The sequence below is a fragment of the Strix aluco genome, chromosome 4, assembly GCF_031877795.1.
Source record: "Strix aluco isolate bStrAlu1 chromosome 4, bStrAlu1.hap1, whole genome shotgun sequence".
Taxonomy (NCBI): domain Eukaryota; kingdom Metazoa; phylum Chordata; class Aves; order Strigiformes; family Strigidae; genus Strix; species Strix aluco.
The window spans coordinates 57,219,510-57,239,628 of record NC_133934.1 but is presented as its reverse complement, the minus strand read 5'-3'; the positions used below and the strand labels follow the sequence as shown (position 1 = coordinate 57,239,628).

The 20,119-nt window shown below is 44.2% G+C and overlaps 1 protein-coding gene across 2 annotated transcripts in view; it reads left to right on the top strand.

Moving 5' to 3' along the window:
* The window catches only part of CXXC4 (CXXC finger protein 4), a 128,613-nt gene that overhangs the window by 8,883 nt on the left and 99,611 nt on the right, over positions 1–20,119 (top strand). Inside the window, exon 3 of one of the 2 annotated variants that reach the window (XM_074823208.1) lies at positions 10,748–17,929. The exons of the other annotated variant lie outside the window; for it this stretch is intronic. Within the exon in view, the coding sequence (XP_074679309.1) occupies positions 10,748–10,792 (45 nt within the window). The 3' untranslated portion in view covers positions 10,793–17,929. Of the gene's footprint in view, positions 1–10,747; positions 17,930–20,119 lie in introns of those variants that run through there. 2 annotated transcript variants of the gene reach the window in all.

Below are 20,119 nucleotides of genomic sequence, written 5' to 3'. Positions count from 1 at the left end.
CAGCCTGCTGTGTCTGTCTCCTCTCTTCTTTTGGGTACCTTTATTGTTTTCCACAGTCGTATCTTGTTCAGTCACATGCAAACACCTGTCCTGAAACTGAATTACTCTGCAACGTAATGTAAAGTCATCCCCCATTTCAGCATCCTGCACTTTCTCTCGTGTGTCGAGTTATGTTGCACCATACTTCAGATGCGACAGCCATTTAATAACGTTGAAGCCTTAGCTCTGCAGGGGCTAAAAAGATCCCAGCAGGCTTGTTAACTTCTGCTCTCAGACATTATGGGAAATATTTTCTCCTCCCTGGAACTCCTAGGCATCCTCTTAATTAAGACTATAAAAATCCCTAGCCAGGTATGCATGAAGCCTGTTGAATTTTTTTTGCAGTTTTTCCAGAGTTTCTCCGTTCCTTCCTATTTAACCAGACACTCCAGTGCCAAGTGAGATATGGGAATGTAAAAGGAATAAAGGCAGCCTGGATCATGCTGGATAGTGCGCTCTTGGCGGGCAGCAAGCTCATCAAATGCCTTTCCCTTACTCACCATAGGGTTTTATTCTTTCCCCTGCTCTACTCAGTATTTTCTTTTATCTCAGTCTCTGAAGTGTTGGAGATTTTAAAACTTTGCACCTTTCCTGTCTCAGGACAGTGTTCCTTTCAATTCGAGGCTGCTGGGGCTGAGGTCTCTGTTGTACTTCTATGTAGGAACACCATTAACTGCTATCAGACTTCATTTGACTAGGAGTTATTTGTACAGTGGTTTAGGAAGCAGAGAAGCAGTATTAGAATTTGGGTGGAGGGAGGAATGTAATATTAACACTATAAAATTATGGCAAATCCTAGAGAGTTCAGGATGGATATCACTTAAGGTGAGGACAGAGGAGGAGGAAAGAAGAGCTTCAGAGCGCTCAGAGAAGGACACAAAAGTGGTGGAGGGTTGGTTATAACATGCAAAGCCTTGGTGAGGGGGTGCCTGCTCCTCCGTAGGAGTGACTCAGTTACCATGGGGCAGACCAACCGATCACTGGAGGTGATCTGCTGACAGCAAGGGTACAACAGTAGTGCTGAAAACGGCAGTGAGGTCTCCCCTGGTCCAAAGAGCGTGGAATATATCTGCTGCTGTGAGCAAGAGGTTTGCTATTAGTAATTCAGGTGAGGCACTTGAAGAGCTCACCAGTAACCATCATCCCAGCACTCCTCTGGGGGAAGGCCAAGACTTGATACAGCAGAAGGGGACCTTGGTGAGGGTGAGCAAGGCTTTTGACGTGCCCTTGTTGATAGGGAAATCCAGTTTATTTAATTCATTTTTTAAATTGACTAGAATTTATGGAGAAAATCTGGGTACTGGGGTGAGCATGTGGTATGGGAGGAGTCGCATGATCCGAACAAGTTGTCTGAGAGCTAAGGAAATGATAAAGGAATACGTACAAACAGATGACAAATGTGAAAGAGGGAGGGGATTCTTGCAAATGACAGGCTGAAAATGATGATTTGTTGCACAACGACTGCTTGGACTTAGAGGTTTCTCCAGTGGTGTGTACTGTGTGTCCTAGGGAAGCTAGAGCATGCTGACAGCACATCAGTCTGCACTGTGTTATCACAAAGAATTTGCTCCATCATCACAAAATAAATACCCTAAAACAACTGTGGTTCAGTAACATCCATCCTTCTACACATCCTAACTGCTGGGTGGGGATGAAGAGGTGGTGCAGTGACCTTGGAAGAGAGCTGAAGAGCTTGGTAGAAGAGCTTGTAGAAGGTACAAGGAGGGCAGAGCGTGATTATTGTGGTGCAGTTAAAGAGGTCAAATAGAAAAGGAGAGGCAGGGAGTAAATGTTGTCAAATGTGATCTCCAAAGTGAGTGGTATCAGTCAAACAAAGGCCATTGGTTTTAGAGTGAGCAGAAGACAAGAAAATATATTTGGAAGGGTCGAGGGTTTGAATAGCTAGCCACCAGGGAGTGGGTGGGAGAAGACTCAATGGCACAAGCTTAGTAATGATGTAAAACCCATTCCCTCTAAATCACCAGTTCATCTAGGCTCTGGGAGGCAGAGATCACAGTTAGCTGCTTGCTTGGAAGCTGATGTAAAATAAATTGGAGGTCAAAGTCCAGCGGAGGTGACAGTGTCATGAAAATAATCACTGAGATGGGTCTTAATTATCATACTTGAAAATTTCAGAAGACATACCCAGGAATGAATGGGGTTCAGAGCCATTTACAATCTTTTAATGTTTTCCCCTCTGGTTAGGAATTGTGGTGACCTGCTGTATAAGAGTTTGAGTTGCTGCTCCTCTCCCTGTATCTAATCGGACAATACATGGTGCTCACTGGCAGTGAGAGAGCCAAGCTCACACCTGTGATGAGTCTTAGGCACCGGCTGAAAATACTCCCTCAACCCAGGTAGCTGACTGAGTACTACATTTGAGTGATTTTCCTTTTTTTTTTTCTTTGCAAGTTTTGCAGAAAAAGAAACAAGCAAGCAGAGGCCAAGCATTTAATGGATATATTTTTCACTGGCTCTTTTATCAACGGTGTATGAAAAATCCCAAAGGACAGAAGCAGTTAGCTAACCAATGAGGCATCATAGCTGATTTTAGGTTCCATGCAGGAGAAAAAGATGCTGAAGCACCAGCAGCTCTAAGGGAAAGAGATTTAAATTTAGGTTTGGTCCTGAGAAACGAGCCTCCCTTCTGCTTGGAGACCAGTCCGTAAGAGATTGCTGTACCCCAGAGCAGCAGTTTGGAGGATGATAGAGATGTCAGCCTGTGAGTGCAAAGACTTGTACCACTGGATGACGAACCAGCAGGGATTTCTCATTAATGGAATGAATGTTAACAAGAATAATTCTGTTTTGTGAGCTTGTGTGTGTGGGAAGGATAAATGATAGGAACTGATGGATGGTCTTCACAGGGATTTGATTAGGGAGGTGAATGGCAGTGTGTGTGTGAGAGAGGGGGAGGTGTATGCACGTGGTGCACCCGTTGCAGAAGGCAGGCACGCTTCTAGTTGATAATGTTTGACAGAGGAGAGTCAGCAGAAGTCACCAGGTGGGTCCTAGAAGCTGAGCAGTGGGGTGGGTATTTCATTTTTAGTGTCTTTTGCACTGTAGGGTCTTGGTTTTTATGTTGCATGGTGGTAACAAACCTGTATCCAAGAATTTCTCTAGAAAACTTTTCTCAGTAACAGAGGTTTCTGCTTTATGCTAATAAAATGTTTGGCTGTTTGATACTAATTCCCACAGTCAGTATGGGAGCACTGAGTGACAGCTTTTCTGACCTGCTTAGCATCAGTCTTGGCTTTAAAGTAACACTGTGTTAGAGCATGTACCAGCCCTTCCCCATCCCTGAAAAAGCAGGAGACAGGCCAGACCTACTGGTTGAGGGACTGGGCAGGCAGAACCAACAGAAACAATCCCTCATCCTGCCTGAGGCCTTCAAATGCCGGCCAGAATGCAAATAATAAATAAAAAAACCCCCAAATAGTCACATACACTGAATATGCACTCTAGTGTGCTTAGCAGCTCCGTCCTCAGGTACAGGAACAGCTGAAAAAAACCGAAGGAACTGCAAGAACTGCTGGAGAGGGATATAGATATAGGGAAAGAAACGTGAATCCCTTTGGCAGTGAGATATGAGAGACCCCTAACCTGAAAACCCAAACCTCTGATGTCTTTGCTTCTGCCTTTGCCAGAAAGCCTTTAGGAGCCCCCGTCTGAGGCTGGAGTGCGGCCAGCTGGAACGCGGCTGCAGGGGAGCAGATGGCAGGAGGAGTTCCCGACCCCGGGTTGCCCAGTGCCGCCAGCCCCGCGCGCGGGGTGCCAGGCACGGGGAAGCCGGCGGCCAAGCTGGCTGCTCCCCTCGGGAGCGAACGGGACAGCAGAGGTGGAGACTTGGCTCTGTCCCTCGGCTTGCTGGCCAAAAGAGCTGCGCTGGCACAAGGGAGGGAGTGTGCTGGAAGGCGACTGCAGCCAATTACTCCCAGCCCGGGAGGGAAGGGGGAGAGGAGATGTGCTCCTTTTCAGGGCTCTGCCTGCATCCTGGGGCGATGCTTGTGCCTGCCGGCCTGGGTGCAAGCAATGTGTAGCGGCTCAGGCTGCCCCCTGGGGATTTCAAGGCTGCTGGTGGAGCGTGTGAGCCGTGCCGCTGAAAGCTGGTGTGGCTGCTCTTAGCTGTAGGTGCTCGCTGGCATGCAGAGGGGCTCTGTCACTAACGTTTCCTGGGACTGAGCTGTTTTTCTTTGACAGCGTTAGTCTGGATTCCTTATGATTTCTGATCTGTATTTGCCATCTGTTTTCCCCAATGGTGTTATGCATTTTTTTAGATCAAAAAAGTGAAATTGTTTACCCATTCCCCAAATTTAATCTCATATATAAACTGGAAAAAAAAAAAAAAAGTATAAAATGGTGTGTACTGAATGTAAAGGAGGGACACATTTGCTTGTTCTTTCTCCTGTGGAGAAACACATTACTCCTCAGACTAATCCTATTGATTTAGTTGGGGAACTGCTGCCTGCTAGTGATGTCGAGTCCGAGTGACAGGATCTGGCCCTACAGTGGCAGGTCTCCATGACTGTGACACAAATCGTTTATTCCCCAGCTAGCTCCACTGAAATCTCCTGAGGTTACCACTGAGCGAGCTAATAGACAGGATCTGGGTTTTCAAAACATGACCCCAACTTAGGAGTACATTTTAAAAATTTCTATTTGCAGTGTCCCATGGTGGAGATTTACTTTTTAGTTGGTGGAGCTGGCGGCAGTGAAAGTCAAATGAGTTTCCTAATCTGGTATGTTCTAAATCTGGTTTGTCTCAAATACGGCCTGAGAGATATGCAGCACAAGTGGAAAAATAACTGCCAGCATGCAGATGCATGTCCTCTTGGAGCAAATAAAGCTGACTTTTAAAATAAATGTTAAATCTCATCCTTGGTATGAAGGGAGACAGGCCTGTAGCTCAGGTATGGGGAGAGATATTTTAAGGTGGGCTATGGAAGCAAACTCACCACCGAGCTTCTGACCCGGCATACGTGTCCCTTTTTATCTGCTAAGTCCAATAATAAGCTTGTTATTAGAGGACATCTGTTACTGCCTGATAACACGTACAGCGAGCAGGAGCGCAGCGTCGGTGGGCAGCCAGGGATTTTGGCAGCTGTGGGGAGCGGCAGCTTTGTGGACTGACACCTCGTCCAGAGCCGGCACGTCCCTCCTGTGGGCCTGCGGCTGGGTGGGAGGATGCCAGGAGTTTGAGGTGCGGGCTGTTCCCGCGCGGAGCTCTCCGGTGCCAGCTGGCGTGCACGTGTGCCGAAGCCACCTGCGGCGCGTGCGGCAGCCACAGCCGGCCCACTCGGTGCCGGTGCAGTGGGACTCTCATCATACGTCTGGGACAGGGAGCGGAGTGGCTGGGAGAAACACACCCTGCGCTGGGCTCTGCCTTTTTCTTCCTTCCACATTTCCAGGAGATGCCATTCACACACCAGTTTCTTGCCCCCAAGCCTCCTTGCCTGAAGAAAAACATTCAGGGAGACTCTGTGTGAGCTGAATCTGATCGTCAGGAGGTTTTCCCCAAAGTCGTTGCTGTAGGTAGTGTATATTTATGAGCGGAACAAAGTGGGCCATAGATACTTTCAAAGGCTGCTTTCCTCTCAGGGCGGCAAGTAAGTAGGGGAGATGCTGTCCAGACCGCATTCACCGGTAGCAGAGCAGGCTGGCGTGGGAGAGGTGACAGGCGTCCTTCACCCACCAGCAGGCGGGCTGCCTCTGCCGCTGGGGAGGGCTCCTGCCTGCCGGTCAGGAGACACTGTTGCGCCATGGGTCAGGAGATGGTGTTGCTTTGCAGATCAGGAGATGATGTTGCTCCGTGGGTCAGGCGATGTCGTTGCTCTGCAGGTCAGGAGATGGTGTTGCTCTGCGGGTCAGGAGATTGCGTTGCTCCTTTGGGTGCTGACACGTCTCAGCGAGACGCACAGCCCCGTTCCAGCCATGAGTCTGGGTCCGTGCTGCCATGTGTGCCCTGCAGCCCGCTGCTTGGCTGGGGAAGGGTCTTTCCAGAGAGGGAAATTGAGGATGGATTTGCACCAGATCCTGCACTGTTTATGTCAGAGCAACACTGTGTGTATATTTGACATCATGTCCAGCGTGGTCAAGCTGACACCTAAATTAGCTTGCAGCACTGGAAATACAAGGCGTGATGTGGAGCAAAGGCCAGTTTTCTTTCTCGCTGACAGTTGTGTGAGTTTTGTGGGCCTGATTAGGTCTGTAGCCCACATTCGCAGAGGTGTAAGAAAAGCATATGGTCACTGGTTTATGGCCAGTGGTGGTCAGTGTTTGCTGTACTGGGCTGCTGACTGATCCAAATTGCATTTCGTGCAGGGTCTGTGACTATCCAGTGAACTTCTTGGCTGCCGTGGAGCACCAGATCATGTATCTAGATATGTACATATATGTGTATATTGAGATATACATACACTCATATATTTGTATATAACTTAGTGGGCCAAATTTCATGCTATACATCCACTGGCCTAAGTGTCAAACTGCTCCTTTTGTAGGAGGCATTTCAAGAAAGGATTGTTCTCCAGGGTGAGAAGCTCACGGAGGGTTCTGTGCAGACCTCGTTTTTCCCTATGTGGCCAGCACCAGTCCAGCTGCTTTGAGAAATCCACCAGTTTCATTTGCCTTGCCATGCGAGTTTGAGATTCATTAAGGACAAAGTTGCTTCACTGCTAGATGTTTCTGTGGTTGTATAGGTCATTGTAAAGACTGCCAGATAGCCCAGATCTTGCTGAATGCACCTCGGCTGCAATATACTTCCCAAAGGGCCTCTGTTGAGCTGGATCGTTTCAACCAGGACTCCTCAAGATGAATGAGGAGTGCCACATCTGGCCAATAATTTGCTGTAGCCAACGTGTGAGTTTGCTTCAATGAGAACAGCATTTTTGCTCATGGATCAAACATCAAAGGATTCTTACATAATGCAACATCTTTTAACATCGGTAAAGTATTAGGTCATAATCATGTAGCACTCTGATATATTTTATTATTCTATTTTATTTCTGAATGTGGTTCACCTCAACCCAAGTGATTCCCTAGCCTTGCAGAAAATAATAATGCAGATGACTTACAGTGAGTCTTGGTTACGCAGCTGTGAATTTGGGTGGCACCCCAAGCAACAGCATCCCAAGCTGGAGCGGCTAACTTTCCTGATCTCCATACCAAATCTTTCAGGTGGCTGCGAGCTGTGAGACTCAGATTGCCAAGGAGAGAGGCATCTCCAGCAGGTTTTGTAGGCATGAGCTTGCCAAGGGATGGGGCTGTGCTGGGCAAGCAGGTGGGCCTTGCGTGAGCAGAGCCTGCCGTCTGGCACCCCACACCTTGCTCCATCAGTTGGTCGGTCACCCCAGGGGGCTGTGGGAGGCATCATTCTTCAATGAATGCTTTTGCTGTGAAAACACAGAGCTCAGCTGTCAAAACGGAGTCTCTGGTGAGGAATTTACAGCACCTGCCAGCGTGCTGTTTTCATGCGTTGGCAGTGTGTGCACGCACACACATGTACAAGGGTCTGCTTTTATGTTTCTGCATGGGGCAACCAGGATGGATACGTAGGTATCATTTTTCCATTATGCTTAATTGAAGGGATTTTCACTCTTCTGTTGGTTTCAGTTGCCTCTTTTACCTCCTCCTCCAAAAATGTAGTGTGCTTGGTTCCCTATGTGAAGCTGATTTTTCAAGGCAACAATTAAAATTTCAAATTTCAAATGTTTGAGCTACTTCTTTTGCAGTGAAAACTGGCAAGGAGGGAACAGAATGTAGAGTTTGAAAGCGTGGAGGTCATTTCATACCAGGTTTGTGCAGGGATAAATTCTCTCAAGCACCACGCTTTATGGCATTACCTGCTTGGAGAAGCCGGGGCTACGAGTTTCTGAGAATCCCCCTGGGAGCGAGCCTGCTGTTTGTCAGCATTTGCACCGGCACGAGCAGTGAAGGCTTTTACAGGAAAACCACGCTGATCAGCTCTGGTTCTGCTCCTTGCCACCCCTCCCCAGGCTTCCAGGGGGATCTGTCTTTCCTGTCACTCAGGATAACGATTCCCCGCCAGCAGCACAGAGATCCAGAAACGCGCTGTAATCTTGCCGAGAGTTTGATTCCCCAGATGGGACTCCCAGATTTATACAGCTAGGCAGTAGATGGTCATTGCACTTAAGCTTGTACGTTGGTGTGCTGAACCACTAAATGGGCTGAAGGTTCTCTTTCTGTCTGGAAATAACCTTGATTCTTAGAGTGTTAAAATCTATGGATTTCATTGTATAAATTGGTTTAGATTTAGCTCAATCCACCTATTCAATTTTAAAAGCTTTCTTTTTTGTTTAAGCGTGGATTAATAATTCATTCCCAAATCGGGTGTTAGTGCAATGGATATTTAATTGTAAATGTATATCTTTAGTTAGAACTTGGTACGCAGATGCAAAATTCCTTATCTCGTAGTTTTTCAAAAGCACACATATTAAACCACAGCTCTGCCCTTCAAAAATATTATTCTGTGTATTTAAAGGTCTGAATGACCTTTTAATCAGACATTGCACCTTTACTTCCAGCTGATATGACAACGTCTGACAGTAACTCAACCTGATGCTGCAAGAAAATAAATAAAGGCCATCTCAGTCACTATGTCTTTAAATCTCTCTGTCTAGCTGTGGTTTTGTGTTTAGGCAGATGGACCCACAGTGGAGTATTACCTTTAGTTTTCAGGTGAAGACAATCTATTGAGTTTAATACATTTGCATGTTTGGGTGTTCTTTTGAGGTCAATTTAGTCGTGTGTTTGTTTCCTGTCATTCCAAACTCGCAGCCTCCTCTGCAGTCAACCTCTTTATAAATTATAAATCTGTATACCTCGCTCTCAGCAGCCATCTTACAGCCCACACAGACCGGTGAGGATGGTCTAGCAATTGCACTAGCTCTCCTCGGCATACCTTAGGAGGAGGGTTGCTGTGCTTTGTCACTACTTGCGCCCATGCTAAGACACATGTAACGGGGCAGAACAGGGACTGGGAAAGACGGATATGAGCAATTCCTGCTTCTGCACCACCGACACAAAGAAAACTCATACTGGTCAGGGTGACTGCATTCAACAAACCAGCTCATTGTCTCTGGAAGTTAATTTTCAGATGATTTATTAAAGCCTAACATTTTCAGAGGGGGAGCGGGTATTGAATTGACCACAGGTCAGAATTCTGGTGACACAGCAGAAGTACTTCCAGCTCTGGTATTTCCATGGGCACTAGTGATAAACATAACAATAAGAGCTCCCCTTTCATACAGCTTTTACAAAAAGAGGAGCTGTGTACCGCTTGAACCTGACTATCACAAAATGGGCTAATTATTCAACAAAAAATACTTGCCATACTAATGAGCAGTTCCCTGGAATTCAGAGAGAAATATTCTGACATCAAGTACAATGCACGCTGTACACCGTAGGTCTGTGGATTTTTACAGAAAAACTAGGAAAACATTTAAAAGGTCCTTCCTGAAACAAAAATGAAAGAATTCCTTCAAAAAGAGACATGGTATTTATATATGGCACCAGCAAAATCAGTGAGAATTCTTTCATTGCAAGTATTTATTTGAAAATTTCCAGAGTTCTGTTTTGAGGGGAATTTCATCAGATGTGATGCTACTACTTGTGGGCAGTTCTTAATGAAACAGGTACTTGTGCACTGTGACTGACTGATATAAACTCATCTCGGGGCTTGCTCTCACCTCCCTGGTCAGTGCGTCATCATTAGTTCTGGAGGAGAGACATGTGGCTCTAGATGCATGGGTTCAAGGGCACTTTCATTATCTTTTGACTTTGAAGGAAATTGAGGGCAAGAAGTACCTCACAGATATGACACAGCCTGTGGAGGCTCAGCACCTCAGTCTCCTATGTATATTGTACTTGAAAGCTGGAAGGGAATTTGCCTGTACTCAAATGTGTATGGAGGCACCTGAATGCAAGTGGGCATCATTTTCGGGGGGACAACAGGTGGGAAAAGGAGGGAGGGTAGCAACTCTGCAAGTAGACTGTTGCTACATAAGCCAAGGTCCAGCATGTGTGCAAAAGAAAGTACATGAGCAGTCTGGGCAGCACCCCCCCCCAAGTCGGTAGGATGTTTCCCCCACTGAAATGAAGTCAAGGATGTGCTGAAGTGCTTTCTGCATTGCAACCTGAACATGGAATGAGGTGGCTGGCCTGAGGTTTGAAAATGCTGACCTCTGCTTCTGAGGTGTCTGTAGACACAGCACACTTTTTGAGTGACAGATTAATGCCTTCCTTATTCCTGTATCAAAAGAAGTGTTCTTGCCGAAGCGTGTGTCTAACCTGCAAACCCACCAAGCCCTAACTGCGCATCCAATATGCCAAGGCACAAGCAGAAACCATTGTACAACTGTGTGGTTATTCTAAAAGTGCTGTCTGTTTTGCAGGAGATTTTTTTTCTAGCAACGTTTACATTTCCATGACTACCTTGTTTAACTAACTAAGGAGAAGACAGCATGTTAGGTGTGTTATATACTGAGTACGATGTATCGCGTGTGATCCTAAAATGGTGTGTGTTTGGAGAAAGGATGTTTCTATTAATTGTCAAGCAATGTAAGGCATCATGTTGTTCCTAGATAACTGAAAGTATGCCTAAAATGTAAAGGAAAAGAACAACTAGAAGAACTCAAGTATGCCAATACCGCAAAAGAAAGCTTAACTTGTTTTCTTGCTTTTTTTTTAGAGAACACCTGTTCCCAGCGCTGAAGCATTCCGATGGTTCTTTTAAGCAGTAGTGTATCTTATTTTCAAGGCAGTCCGAAGTGAATGGCAAGCTAAAGTCTTGTTTTAAGAAACTGCTTAGTCCACCATTGAAGAATATACTCAGATACTATTTTCATTTATGTATAGGGGTTTCCTCAAAAGCGAAAGACAAAAATCTGGGAGCCTGGGGAATTGGCCAGCTTCTTCACACTCAGTACACTGATTCTTTCTTTGATGTAACTTAGCTATACTAGTGAAGTTGTTGTCTATTTTTAAAGTGGCTGTAAAAAAAAAAAAAGTTTGGGTAAACCCCTGCTATAAAGTCATGTATCTTTGAAAAGTAACATATCTATACTTCATTTTCAAATATATGTGTTTCAGTACTGTAAACTGTACAGATAGCCGCTTGTATTTTGTGTGTTTAGACACAAGGAGACAATCATGTCTGAGCATCTATGGAGATTAACGGTTTGTACACAACAGTGTGGTTCTGCGAGTTAAATCCGGAGCAATAAATTCTAGCTTTAACTATTATTTTGCTAGTTGTTTAGCAGCAGCAGCAACAGCAGCACTGTTTTACCATGCATCCTTCCATAGAGACTTGATGCCAAGTTTTCCAAGATAAAAAGATTGTGACGCATCTAGCAATTACCTTCCATTGTGGTGGTGTAAGAGGGGAAGACATAACATTTAAAATTAATCTTTCAAGCACTGTATTAGAGTAGTGGTTTGTGCACTTGCATTGCTTCCAAAGGAGCTTTACAGAGGGGTATCTCTCCAAAAATGCTGTCTGGTGTCTGACTCACTTTTCACTGTTCTCTGAGGTGGAGTGCCCAGCATAGGGAGATGTGCAAAACCAGTTGTCTATATAAAGGTTGTTCTAGGATGCAAAACAAAGTGAGGACGAGACCTTAGAAAAAATGATGACTCAGCCTAATTACCCTTCACTTACGAGTTCTTATGTAACGTTTTCAGTCAATGGAGTAAATATTTTATAAAGTGGAATACCATATTTTTGGTCCAAGTGGAGCTCTTCACAGTTAAGTGAGTTTTGACAGTTGGACTGGTTTGGATCTCACTTGCACTTGTGTTCATTTGAGAGCCTGGATATTTGCAGTATAAAAATGAACTTTTTTAAAAAAATGTTTAAAAAAGAGACCACTTCTCCCCACATGTTTCTTGGTCCACTGATCTCGGCTTTTCTGAACAGCTGGTCCCTTAGGCCCCCAGAAGAATGCTCCGTCGTTCTTCTTCCTGCCCTAGCTGCACAGAGGAAATGTCTACTCCTTGAAAAGGCAGCACATGGAGGGATATAACTCACATGTAAAAAATATGGAGGATACTGAACTTAGGGATACTTATTATCAGTTGATCATAATTTTTTATTGCTTGGGTTTGTCACACCGCTCATGAGTGAAAAGGCCATCTCATCAAAGTAAGCAATGCTGTTGTGCAATGTATTTGATAGATTTATCATTTTATACAAGATAGGACTGCCAGTATTTTCACAGACAAGGTGCTGGGCCTGGAAATAACCAGTTAATGATGCACAGCATGTTCAAATCTCCTATTGTTTCAGCACTTTCTCTGTTTTTTGCTAAGTCTGTCAGCCTTTGGCCCCTGGTCACACTCACTTGGTGAAGCACATAGGATGGTTGGGAGCGCCGCTGTGTGGGACCTGTGCAGGTTGGGGAGAAGCTGGCTTTGGCAGGGGAGGGAACTCTCAGGAGTGGTGGGTATGGGAATGGCCCAGAAAGCAAAGCTGGAGGGATGGAGGAGGAGAAAAAAAACACGTGTGTGTCAGCAGGACCAGGCCGAGCGTGGGTGACCCGGTGTAACTGGAGGAGCGTGGGAGGGCTGGGCTTGCACTGCGTCCTCAACTTAGGGTTGATGCACGTGTCTACATTTTTGCGTTGTATGACGTCACATACATGGCTTCAGAGATTGAATGTCACACTTGAAATGCTTCTGTCATGCTGCCCCTCTTACAGTTTGTAAGAGATCCTCAGTTGAATACTCATCCAAAACCCATGCAATCAATGAGCTTTACGTCTGTTTGTATGGCAGCCGTGTATGGATTTTTTTTGTGTTGGGGACTTTTTGGTTAGGGCCTCTGTTACTGACCACTAGACCAATATAAGCTCTGTAAGGTCTTTGCTACCAAAATGCTGATTGATTTACAAACTGAAGCCTTATTTGCACATCTGGCTGGTAAGCTTGCCTTGGTTTTTGGAAAATTGTGATTGCTTTTACAGAAGAGAGACAAAATTAAGTTCAGGCTACATTAGGTGTACAAAGATATTCATAGCAATGTACTTACTGTCTAATACCCTAATGTTGCATGTCTTGATGTGGTTTCTTTTTTTGTTTTGTCATTTTGTTTTAAAGAACTGATGGATCTGTATATTGTAATTGTGGTGTTTTACATGTCAATTCAAAATTGTTAAAACAAACAAACAAACAAGCAAACCTGTTAATTATTGAAAATTAATAAGAGTTGATTTTTCTTTGATTTACCCGTCTGGTTTTCATTTTGGATGTTGTTCCTTTGCACCATCAGATTTTTAGATTTTGCTGAAACTATTTATGTGATGTAGTGCACATAGAGCATTTTAATTAGTGATGTTTGAAGAAGGAAATCCCTTTTCTGGCCTGTCTCTCTCCACCCCAGCCCTACCCCCTCCCCATTTATACACATATTTGCCAATCGGATTATTGTCAAGTTCTGATTACCAAATTTGTGCTTTTCACAAGGGCCAAACCCATTTTCCAGTATGAGAATTTGTAGTCCTTTATGTCTTTCATTCTCACGATGCAAAAAAAAAGCAAAAAAAAAGCAGAACATACTTTCACCATCTTCTAGGTGTGAGCATTAAGCCTAACGGAAGCATTTTTGGCATACCCCAGATAAACTTATGAAAAATGGTAAGGCTGAAAGGGAGGCACATGTTCCCATTCTGTCAATTAATAACAGACCCTCCCTATGAGGGAAAATACTCCCTTTTGTACAGAACCCCTGGTATGTAAGTCCTACAATTAATGTTGAAGAATATAAAGTCTTTAAATGGGCTATATCTGTAATCAAATAATGAAGAAAGAAAGTAGTTAAATGAACATACCATTCAGGGTCGAATGCATTCAGCAAAAAGCAGTAGTGGGTCTTTGATCATGGTTAGATGCATAGTGATATCAAACAGTGGGTTCTCATGTAACAGCTAAATGTTTCAGATTTTGTTTTTATTAAATTTGGCAGTTTCACGCTGAGCTCTACTGTATTCTTAGTGAATAAAAGACAGCTCCTACGTTAGAAAGTACTCCATTTTCACAATTGCAGGAAACTAGGAGGGTTTTTTCAGAAACACGGGCCACAGAAATGTACTCCTTTCACAGTGTTCTCCTATTTCTGAACTGTGCAGTTATCTATTAAATTTTCTAATAGATATTTGTGTAAGGTGTATGTATGCTTGTGCAATTATGGAAAAAAACAGTTTTGGAAAACAGTGTATTTATGAAAAAAATAATCACTTATGGGGCATGTACAAAACTGTATAAAAACATTCAATTTGCCCAGTAAAGTTGTTTTTGTGATATTTCTGTGTTGTTGAATAAAGGACTTTAGTATTCAAAATATCTCTCTTTTTCCATAAACAGGTTTTGTTTGTGGGATCTTAAACAAAGAAAACCTTTTTGAAAAAGAATTCTCAAAATGAGCAAGAAGGTCCAAATGCTGACCTCAGTCTTGTGTATGGGAATGAATGCTTATGAAGTGACTGTACAATAGCTACAAAACTAATTCCTTCTCCATTGGCAATTGATAGAAACCCCGTAAGTTGTATACCTGAAGGTAACATTTTACTCTGGATTTTTTAAAATAGCAGAAAAAAACCTGCCTTTTTAAGACTAGGAATGTTATGTTGAGATTTTGAGGCTACAAAAAGGTTAGTGAAGTAGGAGCAAGACGGTTTGCAGGAAAGCCTTCAACCCTTTAACACAGACCTCTGTTGTATAAAAAGAGTGGACTGGTGAGGTTGATGTGATAAATTAGTAGCTTCATAGGGAAAAGCATTCAAAGGTGAAATCTCATCTGTAACTCTTGCAACAAACAATAGTCCTTAGATCAGATCATCCTGTTACAGTTGGAGTATTTGGGATTATGAATATGGTTTGTGAGAGAATGACAATAATATCTTCCTTTTTGTTTTACTGCTTCTCAGTTCAAAGTTCTGCTCTTTACCTGCCTTATAAACCACATGTAACAAAGGAAATTGTTTCCTCTTGCCATTTTATTTCCCCAAACTACTTGCCACCATTAAAGCAACTTCAGATAGGTGGGAGAGTTGGTGACAGTGCCAGCAGCATGTCACCTGATTTTGGTGAAATTTGGAATGTCATTTTTCTGTGAATATTCCTTTAATAAACAGAATATCTGCTCTTACATATCAAGACAGGATTTTGAAAGGATTTGAAACATGAGGTAGGTCCTTTGGTCTGTGAGATTCCTTCAATGCCAACTGATTTTCCAGGGGGACCCTCGGTGTATCCTTTTGTTTTTTTAAAGAAAGCAACAAAAGTGAAAGGAATAGAAGTGGATTTCCCACTGATCCTGTCTGCTGTCATTGAAATCCGTAAGGATATATGTTCTTGGGAGATGTAGACCGTTCATTAGACAATGCCAAGAGTGAATCTTGAGGTCTGTTTGAAGAGGAGGAAAAGGGCTGCCAGGTTGCTCAGGCGTAGTCAGTGATCTCTCTGGATTAAATATAGAATTCACAGGGAGGAAATACACTCATTTCATGAGATGGTCGATTTGGAAGCAGGAAGAGGTCTCTGAGTTCCTATTCCTTTAATGCTTTCTCTTTCAACTTTTTTTCCCCTCAAGTATTGTTTTATACCAGTCTGAATGAAAAACGTCCCTCAGCTCCAGAGAAATACTTGCCCCAGATATGAACCTTGCCGTTTAAAACTACCTCTAGATTTTTATAGCTTTTAATTTTTAATATTAAGAAAATCTAAAAAAACCCCTGGACAACAAGCAGGTAATTCTTCAAAGCCAAACCTGACAAACTCATTACCGAGCTTATTAAAAGGAAGGAAAATACCCTTTTGTGTGGAAGCTCCATTCTTCTAGGCGGTGTTGGACTTAATTTGGTTTTGCCACTAGCCATTTCAGTGCTCTGTCATATTTTTCCAAGAAACAAGTCTGAAATTATAAAGACTCTGGTGATACAGGGCAACATGCCTTCTGGGAGGCTCTAGTCCTCCCCAGATTCCCATGGGCTTTACTAGATAGCTTGTGAAATTGGAGGATATTGTATAGGTGACTTAGTTATAAATTCTACCTTACTTCGCTATAAGGATCTACTCAGTCACCAGTGGGCGGTGAGCACAAATAGATGGTCCCAAAATCTATAAAGGTAAGAAATACATCTTCTTGGTAATAACTGCAGAACATACAATAACGTTTGAGACCATTGGAACTATCTGAGGAAAGAAAGGTGAAGTGCAGCATCAGCAAATATGCTGGGATCTGCTCTCACCATAGCTTTGTTTCTGTTTGCCGTTTGGTTTTTAGGCTGGACACGCTCAGCTGGTAGCTGGGTCCCTCAGCAAGGCAGTTTTGCCTAAGATAGGCAGAATGAACGAAATGCGGGTAGCAAATTGTAATCTTGCAAGGCAAGGATCTAGACTTCCTAAAGAAGCTGCCATGTTCAGGAAGTATTTCCATTGCTCTTTTAAGTTTTCAAATGATATTAAAGGATTGTCACGTTATTCTTAATTTAAGAAGCAGGAATAGTTTGTCATGCTACTGCCCTTTCTCTGAAAAAGGGATTTCAGAAATTAGCCTTAGTGGGTTAATTTCCAAAGAAACTTTGAAGGTACTTCTTAGTCTAATAGGACTTCCTCATAAGAGAAGATGCTGTAAGTGTGGGTTCACTGGCCTGTATAAGGCCCCTTTGACTTGCAGAGTCAAGGATCTTTGCTAGAAAATAATTCAGCAGAATTGTTGTAGAAAGATCTGCAGGTGGCATGATGTCAGCCAGAGCCCAGATTAATTATTCAGTGTGGTTCTCCCCAGCTTGGTTTATGATGTGTTTAAGCATCCTACATCTGAGAAGAAAATACCTTTCTTCCCTTACTCCTTTAAATCTGCTCTTTTTACAGAGGTAATAACACTAACCCTCTGCACATCTTCAGGAAACCCCAAAACATTAGAAGAAATACATCTCTTTTTGGCTAGACATTTTCCTTTGGAAAGAGAGAGAGAAGAGTTAGCCCAGGTCAGAACCCCCTGTTGCTTTCCCAGATCTCCTAACATGGGTATTCTCTGCGTTGGATGTAGCTTGCGAGCAAAGTCCATACATCAGCTTGGCAATCAGACACAACCCTACAGAAGATCAACACCAAAGCAAACAGGACCCAGTGGGCAACGTTCCCACCACCGCCTCCCTGGTACATGCGACACACACAAGTTTGTGCCAAGATGTCCAACACCCCTTCCCCTGCCAGGGAATCAGGTTTGCTCTGCCCAGGAGAGAGGTGAACCTCCCCAGATCTGATGAAGTAGATAGCACGCTGGAGGGTTTTTAAGAGGACAGAAGGTTTACGCTTCCAGACAGTGACTAGCATATCTCAATCCACATGTCTCATGTTAGCTTCTGATTTCTAGTTCTGAGTGTCTGAGGCCATCAGGCTTTAGGAGAAGTAGCTGGAGTGTTGAGTATACCCCTAGTCTCTTACATGCCTACATTTTAATAGTCATACCTAGAGATTGATAGTGAATTTGACCAGCTGATGTGCTATTTAATGCAAAATTGTAATGACTGGCTTTCAACCTGGTTTTGGAGAATTAGTGGGGTAAATAACCTGATCTAAAGAAATCTGTCACCCCCATTAGGAACTGTGAACTAATTATTACTTTCTAATATTCTGCTCTTACTTGTTTTGCCTTTTTATCCTGATTGTTTGCATTCCTAGGACTGATTTGCCTTTTTGATGCAATACCATGTGATCTGCTGATTAATTTTTGTGAGCAATCATAAACTCCAACCTATGGCTGACTTGGTATATTTTTATGCTACGCTCCATAAACATTCATTCATTTCTTATGATTACTGTGTGGAAACAGACTTTTACAGGCTAATAAACTTGGATTTGAACTGGATGAAGAGTTTTCTTGTGTCACTTCTTTCCTCTTTTTAAGAAAAAAAAATTAAAATGGAGACATAAAGGTTCAAACCTTGACTTGATTTAACCAGGTCTCTGTAGTTATCTCCACAAGTGCTGTCAGTACTAAACTTGGAAATACCAATAGCAAAACCTTATTCTTGAGCTGATTTCCTTGACAGTGAGAAACACTCCTTGTTTAAAATAAACTTTCAGGGTTTAGGGCTGGGAGAGAGGGGAAAGGGAAATCAGGGGTTTTCTTTAATTGGTTATTCTGGTGTCTTCTCTCCTGTAGACTGGCTTCTTTAAACATGCTGACATGCACAGAGCAGCTTCCAGCTGAGACCAATTAAGCAGAGCATTTGCCTCCAGTATGGCTCACTTGCTCTAGCCAGGCGATGCTCCTTGCAGTCTGCATGTCGGTGCAGGGGACAGCCGGAGTGCCCGCAGGCAGACGACCTCTCAGCAGACGGAGGTCTAGGGCCAGCACCCTCCAGCGCTCCTGGGGTCTGGTGCTCCCCAACCTGCGATGCATGGCAAAAGTCCGGTCAGAAAGGACTCTGCAGGTGGTGGAGGTATTTTCTCTCTTAGATGGCTAGTTCAAACTCAAACAGCTTGGAAGTGCTGACAGTAAGTAATAAACAGAAGGAATATGAATTCTCATGTCATGGCTGTTTAAGGTATCTCAATAGATGAGTAAGCTGGCAGTAATAGGTAACCCTTTAAATGGTCTCTTCAAGGAGACCGTTGGGATGGAGTAACATTTCTGCAGGGAGAGGCAGCAAGGCTAGAAATAGGTTGGCCTGATGCCTGCGCACAACTACATGCAGTCCTCTGATGTAAAGAAGTCATCATCATCATTTCCGTATGTCAATCTGATGTGTGTCACAGACATTATGCATAAAAACTGTGTTTTTCAGACCAGTGGAGGCCCAGGTCACACACATGATCTTAATCTCACCAAAGAGCATACAGGTATTTGATAGCAGGAGGGCTAATGCTTTGTCAACTTTCAGGCCTTGGATGCAAGCAGTGAGACCGGGTATCACTGAACAGTGCAGCTGGACTAGACAGGGATCTTTGGGGCACATCAGTCTGGCCCTGCCTTTCATTTCCTAGTTCTGCTGGAAAGAGCAACTAAGAGGGGGGTGGATCCTGAGGCAATCTCACCACAAAGATGAAGCGTGAGCAGGATTATTAGATGATTGGTATTTTTCCCTGTTGCAACCCAGCACATCTTACTCCAATAGTATAAGTTAGAACTGCAGCAGCTGAAAGAAGAAGAGAAGCCAGGGAAAACTGCAGCTCCCCCAAGCCAGACAGAGGAAAAAGCTCACTTTCTCACTCTTCTTTCTTTTATTTTCCCCCTTCCCCTGTAGTTCCTTCCTTTAACTCCTCCCTTCCCAAGAGAAAGGCAGCGGGGCTGCAGCTGCCATGGCTCCTGCTGGCAGGTCCCCAGCTGCCAGGTTTGGGTCCCGGGAAGGCAGCGGAGCTGCGGCTGCGCAGAGGCCTGAGCTCCCAGAGGCTAGAGCACCTGCAAGGTAGGTAGGGTGCTCCGGGTGCGGAGTGGCGCCCCAGCAAGTGTCGAGGGCGGGAAGGTAGCAGAGTTCTGGGGCTCCTGCTCTTCTGCCTGTGCCAGCAGTTTCCATGGGGAAATGGTGGGGGTGCTGGCCTGAAGCAGTTGATGCTGAACTTTTCACATCCCCAGTGTGGCAGGGGCAGGAAGCCAATGCAGATTGCAGTGGCAGCAGTGAATACGCAGGCTACTTCTGCCCTAAAATGTTGGTGCTGATCAAATCTAGGGGGACTTCTAAGGAGCAGAGAGTAAGATGTGTGCTTGATCCATCACTTGTGTGTCCTAAACTTTCCCCTGCCAGAGTTGAGGGTTCTGCAAAAGATCCAGGCCCTAGCTAGATTTTTCCCTAATTATTTTCTTGGAAACAGCTGAGATGGTTTTGCTAGGACTTTGAAGGCACACCGAGCTCAAGGCAGACACCAAGCTCAAGACAGACACCTTGCCTGAAAGCTTTCAGCCCACAGAATCAAAGGTATGAGTAAAGCTACCAACAGTCGAAGATGGGACCTTGTAATAGGCGCTTTAGGCGATGTGAACTGCAGGTGTTGCCGCTGGCTTTGCTGGGAGTAAAGGCGGGAGTGAGAAGGGCATTAATTCTGCAGTGCTGCTTGG